A 19035-nucleotide genomic window follows, 5' to 3' on the forward strand; every position below is an offset into this window, starting at 1 on the left:
TAATACGTTATTTCAATGTTATTCGAAGGTCATATTGACTTTTTTAAATCAACACCCTGTATATTTGTATATATTCCCGCAGTCTATCTCAGTAGCTTTTCAAAACACTTTTCAATATATCATTTCATTCAGTCGTTTATGAGATATTCCGATTTGAAATTGCACACTGGTGTGAGTTTTCCTTAAGCATTGTATCCGTGACCGCCACGTTTTCTCACGCGTGGCTGGTTGCAAACACCTTTTAAAAATGTCATAAGTATTTTGAAACGCATCAAAACTATGAAAATATATCATTATTAAGGTATTTGATATAAAAAAGTCAAAGTGGCTTTGTGCAACGTTTAAATGACGTTTGAAGGTCAAATCAAGGGGGGGGGGGCTCTCTGATTTCCTCCTCAAAGTCAAACAATTTTCATCTGGCATGTTCTTCAACAAGAGACCATTAGTTTTCCAAATATATTAATGTCCAAGTTAAAATCGGACACCCTGCATAAGATTTTCTATGAATGTAGGAAGCTCGTGAACGATCCATGTGCTCATGAGTCACGAATATCGAGAATCCCGGTCATTTACATTACGCAGTGGTGAAAGTATTCGCAAAAGATTTCCGCTTGCAAGGATGATGTATGTATATCGGGTGGCCAGTTAACTACGACTTAATCTATAAAGTTACTTAGTACGAATTATTCTAGCAAAAAAGAGTTGTTCTACCATTTTTCAAAATATATGTTATTAAATTTGAAACATTAAAAAAAACTTCATTCGAGGCTTCTTATTCGTTTGGATAGGCATTCGTGCAACGTCTGACTAACAAACGAACGTGTCACTGGTTCGGATCGCTCCACGAATGAGAACTCTCCGATTCGGACAACTCTCATTAATCATCGACAACTCGTTTATTAAGCATTAAATTCAAAAATGGTACGTGAACTTTATGTTTGTAAATATTCGTAACATCCAAATTTATAGGTTTCGCCATAATGAATTGGATACCCTGTATATATATCGCACAGAGAGGCACACGCGTATTAGCGTATACGGTTTTCAGCAGGCAAGGCATCCAACGACAATACTCGCTGAACCATTTAACGGCTCTTAAGTGGACTTTGCACCTTTATTATCCAACTGGAATTATATTTTAGATAGCTGCGTTATCCCAGCACTCATTGCGCTTTCGTATTAGATATGCAGATAATAATAATAATACGCTTGAGATTACGCGCCGCGAGGATGCTTTGTTCCCCGTTCCTCTAAACACACACACATATATATATATATATACAAGAGTAAATATAAGAGTCCGTTAAAATCATTGTTTGGAGATTATCTCTTCGCTCGATTCAGCACAGAAACGACGCACACAACCGGTTGATTCGTCCCTGTGTGTCTTTGCGTTTCTCTCTGAAGAAGAAACTGAAAAATAAACGTTTGACAGTACGTGTACATAACCCCAACAGAGAAAGTTGCATGTCGAGCGAGAAAATCCCCCCCTCTCCTGTACAAATTCAGTCGACGAGTTCGATTTGACTTTGTCGTCGCTGGATGGCGTATGACGCTTGGGTCAAAGTGCAATTCTCTGTCCCCTTCCGCTACTGTACACTGTAGCGTGTGCCCTGCTTCCAACCTAACGATCTCTCTTACATCTCTCGGCAATACTATCGTCATTGTGTCATTAATGGAATCTTTGCATTAAGATCGATTAACCGGATATGGAGATCGATCCACTCACGCGTGATGCGTCAATCTTCTGAAATTACATTTGCTATTATTTATTCTATGTTAAGATTTAATCAATGTTAGGTATGCATATATATATATATATATATATATATATATATATAGTGCGAAATCCAAAGTTATCTTTATAGTAATTATTTGCGCTGTATTTATGATAAGAAGAGGAGCGTATTGATTACGAGCGAAAGTTTCTAGTCGATTCTTTCTTTGTTTACTTTATCGTTCTTGAGAGAATTGTAAACTCAGCAAACACATAATGGTGCTTGTGTGTGTGTTCTGGCATGCGAGCAGTGTTGCGTATTTTGCTATCTTAGGGACAAGAGAGATATTGCCAGCGTAAATAACGTGTCGATGTATGTGTAAGTAGGTGCAATGTGTGTGTTTCGTTATTGTTGAAACAGCTGATCACAGAGAAAGAGAGGAGTATTTATAATTATGGCCGAGATTCGTATATTAGTGAAATTTTGTAAATAAGAATGTTTCGAGTATCGCGTCTCTTTTTTTTCTACAATGACGATGGAGAAAGATAAACGGTTAATTTATTTTTATCACTCGTGCATGGAAAGTGCCTGATTTCAGTCTAGTTTTTGGGATCGAAAATGAATCTTTTCATGCCAGTATAGTCGCGCATGCGCAATAGAGGCTAACTTCACTTTCGGCCCGATACTTTCCTCTCTAGGGTGGAAAGTGGCTACTTTCCTCCCAAGGGACAAAAGTATAGTACTTCCCACACGGGCTGAATATAGTTACTATTGACCATATGAGAAATTTAATAAAAAGGTTTTGTTTAATTTTCATGAGGAAACTAATAAACTCTGAATAAGGTTATCCGGGATATACAGAATCTTACATTTATCTGCAACTTCAATTTTATCTATTTTGTCATAAACTGAAACTTTAAATTATTGCTCAAATTCTCCCTCTTTCTCTTAATAGCGTTAGGTTTATTAATAAGAAAACAAACAATATAAATTTTAAAGCACAACTAGTGGCATAATTATTTTTCGGGTATCTTACGAAAAATGTAATGACTGTTTAATCGATAAAACAGCAGCACGGACAAGATGTTTATCGTATTTCTTTTGTTTTATTAGTACCGTAATCGAATTTTTTACCCATAATAGGTTCTTTTGCATATGCAAATTTTTTGTTTTTATTTTTGGGGGCTCCGCCCCCAACCCCCCGGCCGGGGCTTCGCCCCCTGCCCCCCCATCGGGGGCTACGCCCCCGAACCCCCCCCCCTCCTCTCGTCCTCCTTAAGGTCGCTACCTTCAATCCCTGCATCTACCCTTTTACGTACTCTTTCATTTGTTGTTTCATTAACTCTTTAGTTACAATTAATTACTGCTAAATAATTTATTCATACATTGGACATCTGTAATGCACTCGTGATAAAAAATATCGTTTTTATCACACGTGCATGTAAAATGGCTGTTTTCAGAGCAGTTTTGCAAGTCGAAATCAGCCGTTTTCATGCCAGTATAGTTTGCGCATGCTCAGGTACAGCTTATCTCATTTTCGTCCCTTGGGTAGTTATTTTCGGGGAGGAATAGATGTTTGCACTGAACATGCTGCGTAGTCATAGCAATTTGTTGATAAATCGTTAAAAACAAAAGCAAGTACTGCAATTGACATAACACTTATGTTCAAACGTTAAACTAACTGTGATAAACTTTCAAACAGCTTAATTAATTTTTGCTAATTGTGCTAAGTGAGGACGCATAAAAATAATGCACACTAATAAAGAAAATTGCTTAAGTGAAGAAAATGTTGATAAAATGGCGCACAATATAATGCAAATAAAATTATCACACCTTTGAATGAGGAAGGACTCGTCAAAAATGATGTTAAAGAGAAACAACCAATCTCTATTGTTTTCAACAATTGTTCAATATCATTAGTATAAAGCTAATACCACTCTAATGTTCCAAACCTCATTGAAATTAATGTGATGGTAATGCTTACTATTAATTTTTGTTATTTATATTGAAAACTGGTGCATTTAATTATAAATTAATATAATAATTATAATTTGTAAAAGAATATACAGTTTTTAGTTTAATAAAGGATATGATTTGAAAACTTACATTTATATATCTAATTACTAAATGGAAGTTTCGTCTTCATATTTGTTATTAAATTCTTCCCATATTAAAAAATAAATATACTTAACTTTAACTTAATTATAATGACTTCACATATGTACATAAATTGCAAATAAAATAAAAAACTTATAATTTTATTGTTGTTTGCTTATGGGGGCTTCGCCCCCATACCCCCAGCGGGGGCTTCGCCCCCTGCACCCCCAGCAGGGGCTTCGCCCCCTGCACCCCCAGCAACGTGCTCTGCCATATTTTCCCTGTTGAATTCCATGGCACAGTATTCTTTAAATACTAGAAGATTAGCAGCTTACGATTTAACGAAAGTGAATTAATATATCACAATAACAAATAAAATATCAAATCATCTATTATCATTTTTCTTTTATATGCATCTAATTGATGCACTTGTAATAAAAAGTATCATGTGTTACGCGGGACGAAATTGCCGTTTGGACTCGTGTGATGGCAGCACTCGCTTCGCTCGTGCCGCCAACTTCACACTCGTCTGCAAACGGCAACTTTCGTCCCTTGTAACACAATGTACTATTGTTACTCGGGACTACTTGACAATTGTACTCGTGTGGTGGCAGCCCTCGCTTCGCTCGTGCTGCCAACTTCACACTCGTTCACAATCGTCAACTTTCGTCCCTTGTAACAAAATATACTATTATATAACATTCGACTATATATTGTATGAGAGTAATTCCAGTAATCCTGCGGGCGATGGCACCTCTGTCGTTTAGCCATTCGTGGCGCTGTTAATTAATTGGCCGATGACTCTCCCACCAAAAATTATCCTGAGCTTCGGCAAAATTAGGAATTACCAAGGGATATCTGACGAGTTGGCTGTCAAGTGTTCATGCGGTACAGACGTGTTGTTCCGCGGCCCTTTTTTCCAAGTGTCGTTGTCAATAAAGGCGGAATGCCTGATTACCAGTAATCGTGTTTCATTTTAGTGGAATCGTCTTGAGGAGGAAAAATCCCACCTCCAGCGCTCCTGATCCTTTACAATATATGTATACGAATGAATACCGTTCTATTCTACAACTTTCTTTCGATTTACGTGCTTTAGGCCGATTGAACATGTTCTCCTAGGCTAGGAAATATATAATTTTCGCGATAATTTCATTTTTTGTATTTTCAAATATTGTATAGAAAGTATTCTGCTTTTAAACAATCCATTCGAATTTCTCTTAATTTGCAAACTTTAAGAAGGGATATGAGGAGTTGTCCCATGCAAAAGTTAGTGTTTTATTTTACGCTACCGTTGGTTCGACTTTCAAACGTTGCGTCGCGTTGTTTCAGGATACTATTGGTCCTGCCAAAGTATATTTTTTCCTTAGGGAAAAAAGAGATCGGTTAGCTCGTGTACTGTAGTGTCGATGGATTTGCATCGCTCAAACAGCTGATCGTGATGTTGGAGGAGTGTGTATATGTATATGTGTATATATATAGAAAGGGGATTATTAAACGTGTATATCAATATATATAATATGTACAATTAAAAAGAGTCTTGATTTATTTCCTGTGTATTTTCTCGTGTGCGTGGTAGAAAGAAACCACTGATGACGAGACACTAAACTAAGAAAAAATGTATAATTGAGTGGATCTGAAAAAATCTTTATTATTACATCTTCTTTTTCAACACTTAAACGCGCACGAGTATTTTAACAAAGCGAAGATCAAGCAAAGTAACTACACGGTTTGTAGTTTAATTCTTGCGAGACAATAGAAATACATTAGTCTCGATCTCGCGACGTTGAATGCTGTAGGACTTTTGTAACTGTACAAACGGCTAATCTTGGTGAAATAGAACGAGTGTTTCGCAGATTCCGTTTTTTATATGTACATTTTATTGCTTCATTTGAAATAAATAAATAATCAGAGGAAAAGTTGATCGAGTAAGAAGCTTGTGGGAAGGATTTTTTCTCAGGGAAACATTGTCGCACGAGGCATGAAGGAAGCCTTTAAAATGAAAGCAGCCGACCCGTTAAGATAGGATCAGTTCATGAATTTCCAAGCGAAGCGGAGTAATAATAATTCAGTTTTATAAAAACGTACATTTGTAATGTCATCATGTAGATTGATCGAGTAATCTTTAAGGGAGCCAGATGATTAGTTTTCTTTTGCAACTATATATACCAGATGTATAGGTAATTGTAAAATTAGTCATATCCATTCTCTCTCTCTCTCTCTCTCTCTCTCTCTCTAACTATTTTTATTACATTTTCTTGTACAAAACATGAAACTCTACCTTAAAAAACAAAATCATATTATTCCAGAATATATGCAGATATATATATAGTGGTTTTTAATGGGACAAAAATATAGGGCGTGTTATACATATATATATATATACCAAAATGTAGAATATACATATATATAAGTATGGTATAGGAAATACCTAAAGCTTAATATGAAAACACGAAGCAAGACATTATTGATGATAGTGAGATTATTATATTTAAATTTTGTCACTCTTGAAAGAAAGTAGAAGTTGATGGATAAAAGAGATAATCTGCAGTGCTGATGTTTTTGTTTTTCCCACAGGTGAAAAAGAAATATTGCACGGTGTAAATGGACGCTTGCCATCGAAACAGCTGATCGCGCTGATGGGACCTTCGGGAGCGGGAAAATCTACCTTGCTCGACGTTCTATCCGGTTACCGTGTTACCGGCGTAACCGGCTCGATCTTCGTCAATGGACGTGTACGCAACCTTGACTCGTTCCGAAGGTAGGAGAGAAAAAGAAATAAAGAAGGAAAAAAAGAAAAAAAAACGATTACATCAGACTTCTTGCCGGTCTCGTAACATCGTACTTCCATCCAAGTGCTGTAATAGTAATAATGTGTGTGTATGTGTATGTGATTTTTTAATTAATTTTGCTTTTTACAGGTGCAGTGCTTACATCACTCAAGATGACCGGCTAGAACCACTGCTTACCGTCATAGAAAACATGAGAGTTGCAGCTGACCTCAAATTGCCCACTGATACCCCTACTTACGAAAAGGAAATGATTGTACGCGCAAATTTTCAATCTAAACATTCGTCTCATTTTTTCACAAATTTTTCCATTATTTCATATAGATATCATGAACGGTAAAAAAATTGTACGTTTGTTCGTGAAATAATCATGCACGAAGAGAAATGTTATAGCTATATCATTTAATATTAATATAAGTAAATTCTGATAAAGTTTCAATCATATATATAGTTTAATGACATAAATTGATTAAGAACTTTTGAGATTAAATCGAAAAACTAGTTGATAAAATTATTTTTTTTAACGATATAGTTAATAATTATTATTTCTATGTGTATTTTCGGTGAATCTAGAGAATTATTGGAAATCCGAGTAGTTTATTTTGCAAGGCGTACAATTAATGTATACCTATATACAACCATATGAGGTGCCCAAAAGAGTTGGAATAGTAAAAAATCTTGAAGACTAAAGATTTCAGAGAAAAAAAATTGAAGGGTAATTTGTAGTATTTTAGTGAAACTCTATCATATGGTAAAATCGGTTGCTTCATATAGACATTTTCAAAATATACTACAAATTATTCCTCAACTTTTTATTCTAAAACGTTTATTTTATAGTTATCAAGATTTCTTGATAGTCCACCGCGACTTTTTCAGGATACCTACTCTCTATAGTCAGTTTTTAATTTTTAAAAATATGCTATAGTTACTAAGCTAAATGTGCAACTTTTTAACTTAGTATTCAAAGTTTTTCATTAATGAAAAACTCAGTATTACTATCATCTTATGACTTTCCAATCATTTGTAAAGATTTTTTCGAGTCTCCATTACAGTCGATTTATAGATGTACATGCTCTGCAACAGGGAACGTGGTTGTTGTTCGCGTTATGATGTGGTAATTGGAATTTCTCTTACCTGCTCTCGCCCTCAAAGGATTTTTCATTTGGGTGCAATGGTATATAGAAAATAAGATTCGTGAAAGCCTTTATTCGTCGGGTTGCTACTATTATAGTAGTATATGTAAGCTTCTTTGAAAAACAGTGAAATTTAAATGGACAAATGTATTGATTTTTTCAATTTTTATTTTGGATATTAATTGTAGCTTTTAACTGAATGCAAACAGTAAAAAAATTGAGAAATCATTCTTACTGGGTTTTTCATTATCTATATGCATGCAGAAAGAAGGTGGCTTTTAAAATATCAGTAATAATATTAATAAATATACATTAGTTTGATTATATATATATATAGTTTTCTTCTTTTATACAGTGCATGTGCTTTACAAAAATTTCCAAACGTTTACATGATTCTCTAGCTTCTATGTCGATAGTGCTATGAAAAGACTGATCAGGAACAGCAAACTACTCGAATGACAAACTAATGTATTGACAGAACAAATATTTTTCAACAGTTTTTCTCTCACCAGTTTTTTAAGGCCTTTGAATGTTTAATTCCAAATGGAGCCTTCAGATTATTATTGCATTATCCTATATAGAGCTACAAAAATGATTAATCTTAATTGAAAATAATTCAAAAACAACCCCTTTTTTTGTAAAATAATGTGGTAAATATATACACTAATTTTACAAAGAATCAAAACTTATTTCTCATCATCCCTTATTATTTCAGAATTTTTTACCATCCATATAAATTTGAGCTACAATTATATATATATATATATATATATATATATACTAATGTTAAAAATCAATGCACTTTTCCATTTAGAATCGAATTGCTTACTCAAGTTAATTATACTGGTTCGACAGATCGGCTTTTCACAAATTTAATTTTTCTTATTGAAATATAGAAATATTTCCATAGCATACAACAACATGGTGATAAAAAATTAACATATATTCCAATTTGATTATAAGCCGAGCACGACCACCCTTGTGTAAGCTTATTTAAATGCAGAGAATTTTTTATAGAGTGGGATTAAAAGGAAACATTTGTTTTCCATGTGTTAAACAGATCGAAGACATTCTGACGACTCTTGGGCTTTACGAACATTTAGGAACGAGAGCAGGAAGATTGAGCGGAGGACAGAAAAAAAGATTGTCCATCGCCCTTGAATTGGTCAACAATCCCACAGTCATGTTCTTGGATGAACCTACAACGTAATTATTTTCTCTCTTTTCTTGCTCACGATCGAGCTGCATGATAAAATGAATTTCGCAACGAATGAGAAATAAAGAAGGAATTTAACGTGCACGTGATCATATATTTTTTAGTGGATTGGATAGCTCGTCCTGCATGCAAGTGGTCAATCTGCTAAAAGTACTGGCAAGACAAGGGCGCACTATCATCTGTACTATACATCAACCCAGTGCATCGCTCTTTCAAATTTTCGATCAGGTTTGAATTTCATTAATTATACCTATCATTTATATATATATATATAGCTACACATTGGCACAAGTGATGTTTCTGTTCTCTCTTTTTTAATTTAATTATATTTCTTTTTCAGGTAAACGTTCTGTCCAGAGGAGTCTGTTTGTATCAAGGATCGACCACCCAGCTAATTCCTTATTTGGAAAGTCTAAAACTGCCATGTCCAATGTATCACAATCCTGCTGATTATGGTAAAAACACCATTGACTAATTGTTCTTATTCTTTTTTCTACATTTATATGTATAACTATATAGGTATATATATATATATATATTAAATAAAATTTGAAAAAATTGAAATAATCAAAGCAGCTGATGATTTTTCAGTAATCGAATTGGCCTGTGGAGAATATGGGGAGGATAAAATTCAATTATTGGTAAACGGTGCACAAAATGGAAAAAATGTGCAGTGGTTCGAGAATCCTAACGTTTTGATGGATGCGCGAACTTTAAGAGGTATGAAATTTGAAATATATTTTTCTTTTTTTATGTATATATATACCAATGTCATCGAGTGAAGCTATTTTTTATTCCATGCCTTCTTGCTTGACCTTTGTTCCTATAACGGATAAACATATAGGTACCTACATTCTAGAACGCTTCCACTTGAAGTCTTTTGTATGATTTTCAAGAAAGAACATTTTATTTGTGGAAACGAATTTAAATTTCGATATCTATTTTAAAATCGCAAAAATAGTATTTTTTATGAAAACACAAACTTTTTTATAAAAACTAATAGTTATGTTATAAAAATAAAGTGTAAATTTTAAGAGAGAGAGAGAGAGAAAGAGAGCTATTTTATTCGAAAAGAGAAGTATAATTGTATATGTTCAAGGAATTAAGAAAAAAATCTCATGCATGGACGCGAAAGAGAAAGAAACTGACGTGCTTCTCTCTCCCTGTCTCCCGCACCCATGGTATATTTTAAGGAAAACTATTCATTTTCAAGGTCTGCCTTTATTCGAAGATCAATTGCAATTGTTTTTTTAACTTTTGGATGTCCTAGAAGGCTTTGTGCCTGTTAGGAGAAACAGTCCGGTTTTGAAATTTTACTATTATCTAATTGTATAATATATTATATTTTTAACCTTTTTTCTTCATTTTTATCAAAAATTTTTTTATTCTATTTAAGAGATGGTGTTCGGGCAATTAGAAAAAAAAATATTGAAATCAAAATCGAACTTAAAATAAGGTAGTTTTTCGAAAACCAAGATTTCGGAATAATGCTTGTTTTTAAAAATGAATAAATATAGGTATAACAAATTTTCTCAACATAGGTTCAATGTGAGAATATATAGAAGATTTTCAACCTTTATGTCAAATTTCAAAATTATCCCTTTTGCAGCCGGTTTCATCTTAAAATTATTATCATTACATTTTTAAAGATTCACACTCGGCAACTATTTGCTGTTCTATGAATGAGTCGCGAGAAGAAACTATTGTACACTCCGGGAAATATATTCTGTCCAACTTATAACCAAATGTTTTAAAAGGCCGTACTTCAATAGCGGTCAACACTTTTCCACATCCCGCTGGTTATCTGGTCTAGCACCGAGTCCTGAGGGTCCCGAGCAATAAACTGGGAACAATCGAAGAACCCTAATATACCTGATACTCTAATCACTAATCTAAAATTACTATTTTTGTATTTTTAATCAAACATATTTGAAATTATTATGAATACATTCCTTGTATTTTTAACATGAAAATGAGTCCAAATATGACATTAATAGAACCATTATTTCTTTTAGTTATATCTTGCAGTTGTTACTTTATTATCTATAAATTCTAATAAAAATTCAATTGTACTATTTATCTTCGTTGTGCATTAACCCATTAACGTCCAAAATGTCAAAATTTCTTGCACGTTTTCAAAGTGATTTTTTCCTATGTAATTGGCGTTGAAAAAATTCTTGAACCACATATTCTGATGTAGAATTGCATGCTCTTTCAGAATCCGTTGCCAGAATCATGATAAAACTCACAGGAAAAGAGATATGCTCGATTGAAACATAAAAAACACCTAAATTTTCGAAAAAAAAAAATTTTTAGGATTTTTTTTCGAAGTGTTACGGTGAAGATATCACCTTGCGACCGTGATCAAAGGTGATCATGGGAGTTGAAGTTTAACAGGGAATTTTTTTGTTGACCTTGAACCATCGCTTCTTTACAAAATGGCGGAAAAAACGAATTTTTTTTTTCAATCTTCATCAACTTTTTTCTCGAAATCTATGGTCTTTAGAAAAAAATTCATAAAAACAAAAATGCCTTGGAAACCCGCTCGAGGAACATTCTCAAATTTTTTCAGAATTTTTTGAGACAATTTTTGATTTTCCGGGGAACTTGTGAAATGGAATTTTCAAAAATTGTCTCAAAAAATTCTGAAAAAATTTGAGAATGTTCCTCGAGCGATTCAAAGCATTTTTGTTTTTATGAATTTTTTTCTAAAGACCATAGATTTCGAGAAAAAAGTTGATGAAGATTGAAAAAAAAAATTCGTTTTTTCCGCCATTTTGTAAAGAAGCGATGGTTCAAGGTCAACAAAAAAATTCCCTGTTAAACTTCAACTCCCATGATCACCTTTGATCACGGTCGCAAGGTGATATCTTCACCGTAACACTTCGAAAAAAAATCCTAAAAATTTTTTTTTTCGAAAATTTAGGTGTTTTTTATGTTTCAATCGAGCATATCTCTTTTCCTGTGAGTTTTATCATGATTCTGGCAACGGATTCTGAAAGAGCATGCAATTTTACATCAGAATATGTGGTTCAAGAATTTTTTCAACGCCAATTACATAGGAAAAAATCACTTTGAAAACGTGCAAGAAATTTTGACATTTTGGACGTTAATGGGTTAAGTTAAAATAAATCTCCAAAATATTGGAAAGGACATAAATATATTATTAAAAAATTAACAAATATAAATTTTAGTTTAAGATATAATTGACAAATAAATGTAAATATTTTGTAATACTATGTTCAAAAAAAAAAAGGTTAATCATCTCATATAATTAAAAATTTCAATTTTTGTAGTGTGATTCTGCTACAGGTTAATTGATGCTTATTTGGATTATTTATAGACATATTGGAATACAATAAATTTTATTTTTAACATATTTTAATAAAATGAGAGATGCAAGATATAACTAATACAGAAATAATAGTCCGAATAACGTCATGTTTGGATTCATTTTCATGTTAAAAATACAAGCAATGTATTCATAATAATTACAAATATGTTTGATTAAAAATATAAAAATTTTAATTTTGGATTAGTGATTAGAGTATCAGGTATATTATAGGGTTCTTCGATTGTTCTCGGTTTATTGTTCGGGACTCGGTGCTAGACTAGGTAACCAGCGTGATGTGGAAAAGTGTTGACCACTACTGAAGTACGGCCTTTTAAAACATTTGGTTATAAGTTGGACAGAATATTTTTCCCGAAATGTACTTATAAATTAAACAAAAATTTGATAGTTGATAATCGAAAAGTAATCTTTTAACATGCTTCGGTCAAAATAATAATAATAAAAATATTATTAAAAATATTGTTTGCATTCTTTCGATGAAACATTGTGTAAATTAAACTTAGGTGTATAAACTTTTTCTAAAAGATTTATCTTCATACCAATTTCGAAGAAAGCAAGGCTCTAGGCTCTTTCTCTCTCTCTCTCTCTCTCTCACACACACACAGACATAAGGGTGCAAGAGCGCAGCGTATACTTTAAATTTTGAACGTTCACGTTTAACGAAGCATCTGTTTACACTGTTATACCCGGAAGTAAAAGTAACGTATAATTCTCTCCAACAGTTGGTGAGCGCTGACTGTTCTTCACTGACCGTTTGGCTAGCTTCGAAAGCCTAGGTCATCAAAATCATTATTGAAACACTGGACACACGAATGCGAAGGCTCGACTGAAATCGCGACGATGAACATTCTTAAATTAACAATTTATTTCCTTTCCCATCGTAAGGCCTCAACCGATTGGTCACGACTGCTTGAAATTAATCTGCGCGACGACAGAACCAATTTAGACCATAATTATTCTCACATGGTCGGAAGAACACGCGTACCGCATTTTACGCGTGGCTGAGTACAGTCAAAGTGAGATTTTTTCCTCAAGCTTTTCAGTCAAAATATTTCTTTTTATCTTGTAACATACATTAAGAAGAGAAATATGATTATAACGTAAACTCGATTTTTGATAATCCTCGACGGAACGTATTATATGTATAGCTTCCAGGACAAAGCGTTCCAGAGCACTGCATATACACTGCCGCTCAAAAGTCTGAATACACTACAATGAAAATCGACCCATCTTTCAAGTTTTATAACTTTCTTCCAAAAAATGGTACAGAGATGTACCAGGTTTCAATCGAAAAGTTATTTAAAGGTCTTTTGATTGGTGTGTGATCAAATTAATTTAAGGTTTTGTTTACATATAAATCAGTAATAACTTAAAGATAAACAATTTAAATATTTGTCCATTTTGCAATTGCCCTCAAAATAGAAGGGAAAAATCATATTAATATTTAATATACAAGGTTTTGAAGATTTTTTCAATAGCTTTCGAATGAATCTAGGAAGAAATTGATATCTTTATTATTAAAAAAGTTATGGTGCTTTTAATATACACTAACGTTCAAAAGTTTAAATACAGTAAAGTGAAAATCGACCCATTTTTCAAGTTTTACATCTTGGTTCCAAAAAATTTTATAATCAAGATAAGTAATAGTAATTTCTCGCCCAAATATCAAATTTTTCCTTTAGGAGTTTTTGTGTAAAATTATTGATTTCTAAGTTATATGAAAGTAGTGGAAATTGACAATTGTTTATTAAAACCGTCATAACTTTTTTATTAATAAAGATATCAATTTCTTCCTAGATTCATTCAAAAGCTATTGAAAAAATCTTCAAACCCCTGTATATTAAATATTAATATGATTTTTCTCTTCTATGCTGAGTGCAATTGCAAAATGGACAAATATTTAAATTGTTTATCTTTAAGCTATTACTGATTTAATATGTAAACAAAGCCTTAAATTAATTTTATCACACACCAATCGAATGACCTTTAAATAACTTTTTGATTGAAACCTGGTACATCTCTATACCATTTTTTGGAAGAAAGTTATAAAAGTTGAAAAATGGGTCGATTTACACTGTAGTGTATTCAGACTTTTGAGCGGCAGTGTATATATATATATTAGGGTGGCCATAAAAAAAGAAAATTTTGTCCGGTGCTTTTATTTTGTTAAAAATGATGAAAAAATAGGAATCAAATTTTTTTAGATTTTGTTGAAGCCGTTAAATGGTGCCGATACCGTGTTTAAAATTAAAAATTTATACTTATTGAAAACGATTTAACAAAATTATAAATTAATATTGTGCTTTGATAAGTCCTTTTGTTAAGTTACAAGAAAATGTAATAAAGAATACATTAATCCATTTCAAAACTTTAAAATAACCTTGATCTGATCTTCATGGTACATATTACTTAAGGCTAAATAAACAATAACAAGTAATAAATCTGTTTGTGCTCTTTAATTATTGTCTGAACAATATTTTTCTAAAATTCTTTGTTCTCTACATATATTGGCTGTCGTACGCAAAAGTAAACGAACATAGAAAACTAAGAATTTTTAAAAAATATTGTTCAGACAATAATTAAAGGCTACAAACAAATTTATTACCTGTTATTGTTTATTTAGCCTTAAGCAGTATGTACCATGAAGATCAGATCAAGGTTATCTTAAAGTTTTGAAATGGATTAATGTTTTTTTTTTATTACATTTTCTTGTAATTTAACTAAAAGAACTTTTCAAAGCACAATATTAATTTATAATTTCGTTAAATCGTTTTCAATAAATCTAAATTTTTAATTTTAAAATCGATATTCTCACAATTTAACGGCTTCAAAAAATGCTATAAATTCAAAAATCTCTTTTTTTCATAATTTTTGACAAAATAAAAGCTTATTGGAATTTTGGTTTACATCTAACCTCGAAAAAGTGGAAGAACATCGGATTTTTAACTTTAAAAACGATATCGACACCATTTAATGGCTTAAAAAAAATCTAAAAAGATTTGATTTCTATTTTTTCATCATTTTTAACAAAATAAAAGCACCGGAAAAAATTTTCTTTTTTTATGGCCACCCTAATATATATATATATGCAAGAAGACGAACGTGTATTTATACACGAAACTCTACAAGAGATATGAAATTTTTGCACAAGACTTTATCGAAACCTGTAGCTCCCAACGTTTGCATTGAGAGATTTCTTTTGCAAATATTTGGTCCGTTTAACAATTACGGTGATAAATATAAAAGTTTGAGAGTGGGGAATCCTTTGTATAAAAAAAAATTTGGAGTTTATTAAAGAAATCAAAATGGAAAGGCCATACACAGGCACGATTGCAAAATTTAAGATAAGACGTTTTAGAAAAAATAACAATTAACTCTTCGATTGTTCAAGGGAAGAGAAAATTCGTTGTAATTTTATTGCTGTGACTAACCAAATACAATAAATATAATATTTTATTTGCAGCGATGCATCCTCTTAGCTCCGGTGGAAATTTCGAGCCAAAATCAGCCTTGCAAGCAACACCTCTATTGCACCAGATTAGAATTTTGATGAGAAGAGGGTTTTTGATGTGCAAAAGAGATGCGGTAAGTATTGCTCGTAGTATATATATATATATAGAGGGTGTTTTGCGTAAGATGCCCCATCAGAGTATGGATGCAAAATGACGCGAATCTCTTTAACTATAAGAGATATTCAATTTTTTTATATGACCTTTTTGACAGCTCTTGTTATTTGCTTTCAAAAAAGTCATACGAAGAAATGGAATATCTTTTATAGTTAAAGAGATTCGCGTCATTTTGTATTCATGCTCTGAGGCGTCTCAGTCGCCTCGTGTTCCTCTCACTAAACTGCGCGCATGTGGCGTGCCACTCCACACGCCGTGTAATGGCACCTTACGGTGAGGGTATACGGCGCGTGAAACGTGTGGAGTGGACGCGCCGCGCGTGTATTTCACGCACCGTGTACCCGCACCTTTACGCAAAACACCCTCTATATAAATCGAAGAAGGAATAAAAGAAAGGAAAATGATATGCCACGATCTCCTAGCTCTTTCTCACACTCTCTCTTTTTCTTTTTCAGACTCTCACACACCTACGCATCATGGTTAACATTTGTGTCGGCTTGATGCTTGGCTCCGTATTTATCGCGACCGGAAAGGACGGTGCAAGAGTTTTGGACAATTACAATCTTTTATTCGCAATACTAATTCATCACATGATGACTACCATGATGCTGACCATTGTAACTTGTAAGCTTCGCGAAAAATAATATTTTGAATTTATCTCACGCGTGTAGCGTTAAAAAAATACAGGAGAGGATCTGGCACGTTTCATCTCAACACGTGCCATGCATATATTAACTATATTGAGTCCGGGAATGTTTAACATTAGGGGCTCTGTGCCTGTGCCTCCGAAATTGATACTTTGGTAGCACTGGGGACATTGCATGGACAGACCTCGATAGTAGTCGATAGTTTACTCGTTAAATATATATGTATATATGTTACTTTAAATGGATAAAATTTGCAGAAAAATCTCACCATTATTTAAACATTTATATTTCCTATACATTTGTCTATTAAAATAGTCGTCTTTTTTCTCACAACTTTATTGATTTAAAGTAACATATATTTGGCGAGTAAACTCTATTCAGGTTTACCCAGGCCCACTAGAGTGACACTATATGTACATTATGCGTGTATGCGTGCGTGCGTGTTTATTGTAAAGGTGCGTCTACACTTGCAACAAAACGCCGCTTCGAACTTCATCGCGAACCACACCTACATACTGCTGTTTTAAAGTAATACAAGCCACACATTGAAACAGCAGTATGTAAGTGTGGGTCGCGACGAGGTTCGCAACGGCGTTTTGTTGCAAGTATAGACGCACTTTAACGGAAATCCGTATACCGACATTACAAGGAAAAAACTATTTCGCATGCAGCGTCCTCATTTGTTGACGGATTGTAAAGTTATTTCATGTTTTTGGAAATGACAGAAGATTATCTACTAAAGTACATTGAGGAAATTAACAAAAAATAAAAAAAAATTGTCTAAATAAATAAATTAACATTATTGAAACAACAAATAAACTGCAAAAACCTCAACGTACTTTATTAGATAATGTTTTTACGTTTCCAAAAAGTCCACAAAAATGCAAATCCGTCAAGAAATGACGATGCTGCTTTTGAAATAAATAATAGAGGAATTTCAAAAGCAACATGGTCATTTCTTGACGGATTTGCATTTTTGTGGACTTTTTGGAAACGTAAGAACATTATCTAGTAAAGTGCATTGGAGGTTTTTGCGATTTACTTGCTGTTTCTTAATAATGTTAATATATTTATTTGAACAATTTTTTTTTTCATTTTTTTTTCATTTTTCTAATATAATTTAGTGGATAACCTTCTGGCATTTCCAAAAACATGCAATAACTTTACAATCCGTCAACAAATGAGGAGGCTGCATGCAAAATAGCTTTTACCCTGTAATGTCGGTATACGGATTCCCGCTAAAGAATGCACACCTTTTTCTAATAAACTTGATAAAAGCACCGAGATGAAATCTAATGATTAATTTCCTTGTTTCAGTCCCTCAACAGATGAGCATACTTATAAAAGAGCACTTCAACAGATGGTATAGTCTGAAATCATTTTACACGGCTGTGACAATAGTGGATCTACCAATCTCTATATTGTGTTGCGTGCTTTTTACTTTAATTATCTACTTTATGTCATCACAACCAATGGAAATCACAAGATTTTCCATGTTTTTCACCATTAGTCTGTTGGTCGTGTTTATAGCTCAAGGAACGGGCTTCATGATTGGTGCAGTTTTTAACGTAGTTGTGAGTACAGTGCAGTATATATACATATATGTGTGTGTGTGTAGTTATATTATACATGTAATACTCACCTTCTTCCTTATGATCCTCCACTATACTACCTATCTAAAAAATCATTCGATTATAAATCATACATTCTTATACCAGAGCTTTACAAGATTTAGAAGGATAAACAGTGGGAAATAGTAGATTAGGTACATTTGAAAAAGTACTTGTGACCTTGGCAATTCAAGAAAGTCGCTTTAACATAAATTGTTTCTTTAGTAGTATATTTTATTGTTTGAACTGTTAAATTATACACATATATATACGAGTCTCTATACATACGAATACATGCAGCAGCTTTTCAACTGAATTTCAAAAACTCTATAGAATAAAGCCAATATAGTTTCAATTGTATTCAGGCAGCCAATCTCACACGATCTAATATCACCGATCGCTCTATTAATTAGCTCTTGTCTAGGCTGAATGTAGCCATTCTTTAAACTTCTCTGCATGCCTTTCTTAAGAGACTATCACTCGATTAACAAATTTGCCATATATTATTTACTCTAACGAAGGGAGCTTCTTTGCCACACGTCATTATTTTTATGCGAACTTTTAAAAGTACTTCTCAAAAAATCTTAATAACGTATACCTTTTCTTTATATGCGACAACGTAGTTTTTATCTGTTAACTCACACTGGTGTAGAGGTCTCGAGTCGACTCTATCGTTTTCCACTTAATTAAGCCGAGTATACAGTAATTTGGCTCAGAGTGTGCGACCGTATAAATTAATTTAACTCCCTAAACTCTATGAGAGATATCAATCTTTTCTATAAAATACTCTTTTTATCTAAATGGAATTAAAGGAGTCTCAAAAATTAATAGGCTAAAGCAAACAGTCTTT

General features: G+C 32.9%; 1 protein-coding gene across 2 annotated transcripts in view; it reads left to right on the top strand.

Moving 5' to 3' along the window:
* Window positions 1–19035, top strand: part of LOC136784799 (ATP-binding cassette sub-family G member 4-like) — a 30931-nt gene that overhangs the window by 9122 nt on the left and 2774 nt on the right. For both annotated transcript variants that reach the window (XM_066745704.1, XM_066745703.1), the window contains exons 2-10: window positions 6390–6573; window positions 6734–6857; window positions 8795–8940; window positions 9055–9178; window positions 9291–9405; window positions 9542–9670; window positions 15766–15887; window positions 16384–16552; window positions 17893–18149. In XM_066745704.1, the coding sequence (XP_066601801.1) occupies window positions 6452–6573; window positions 6734–6857; window positions 8795–8940; window positions 9055–9178; window positions 9291–9405; window positions 9542–9670; window positions 15766–15887; window positions 16384–16552; window positions 17893–18149 (1308 nt within the window). In that variant the 5' untranslated portion in view covers window positions 6390–6451. The remainder of the gene's footprint in view (window positions 1–6389; window positions 6574–6733; window positions 6858–8794; window positions 8941–9054; window positions 9179–9290; window positions 9406–9541; window positions 9671–15765; window positions 15888–16383; window positions 16553–17892; window positions 18150–19035) is intronic.

The sequence above is a fragment of the Prorops nasuta genome, unplaced genomic scaffold (assembly GCF_024137725.1).
Source record: "Prorops nasuta isolate Cenicafe-Biocafe unplaced genomic scaffold, Cenicafe_Pnas_1.2 PNAS00072, whole genome shotgun sequence".
Lineage (NCBI taxonomy): Eukaryota > Metazoa > Arthropoda > Insecta > Hymenoptera > Bethylidae > Prorops > Prorops nasuta.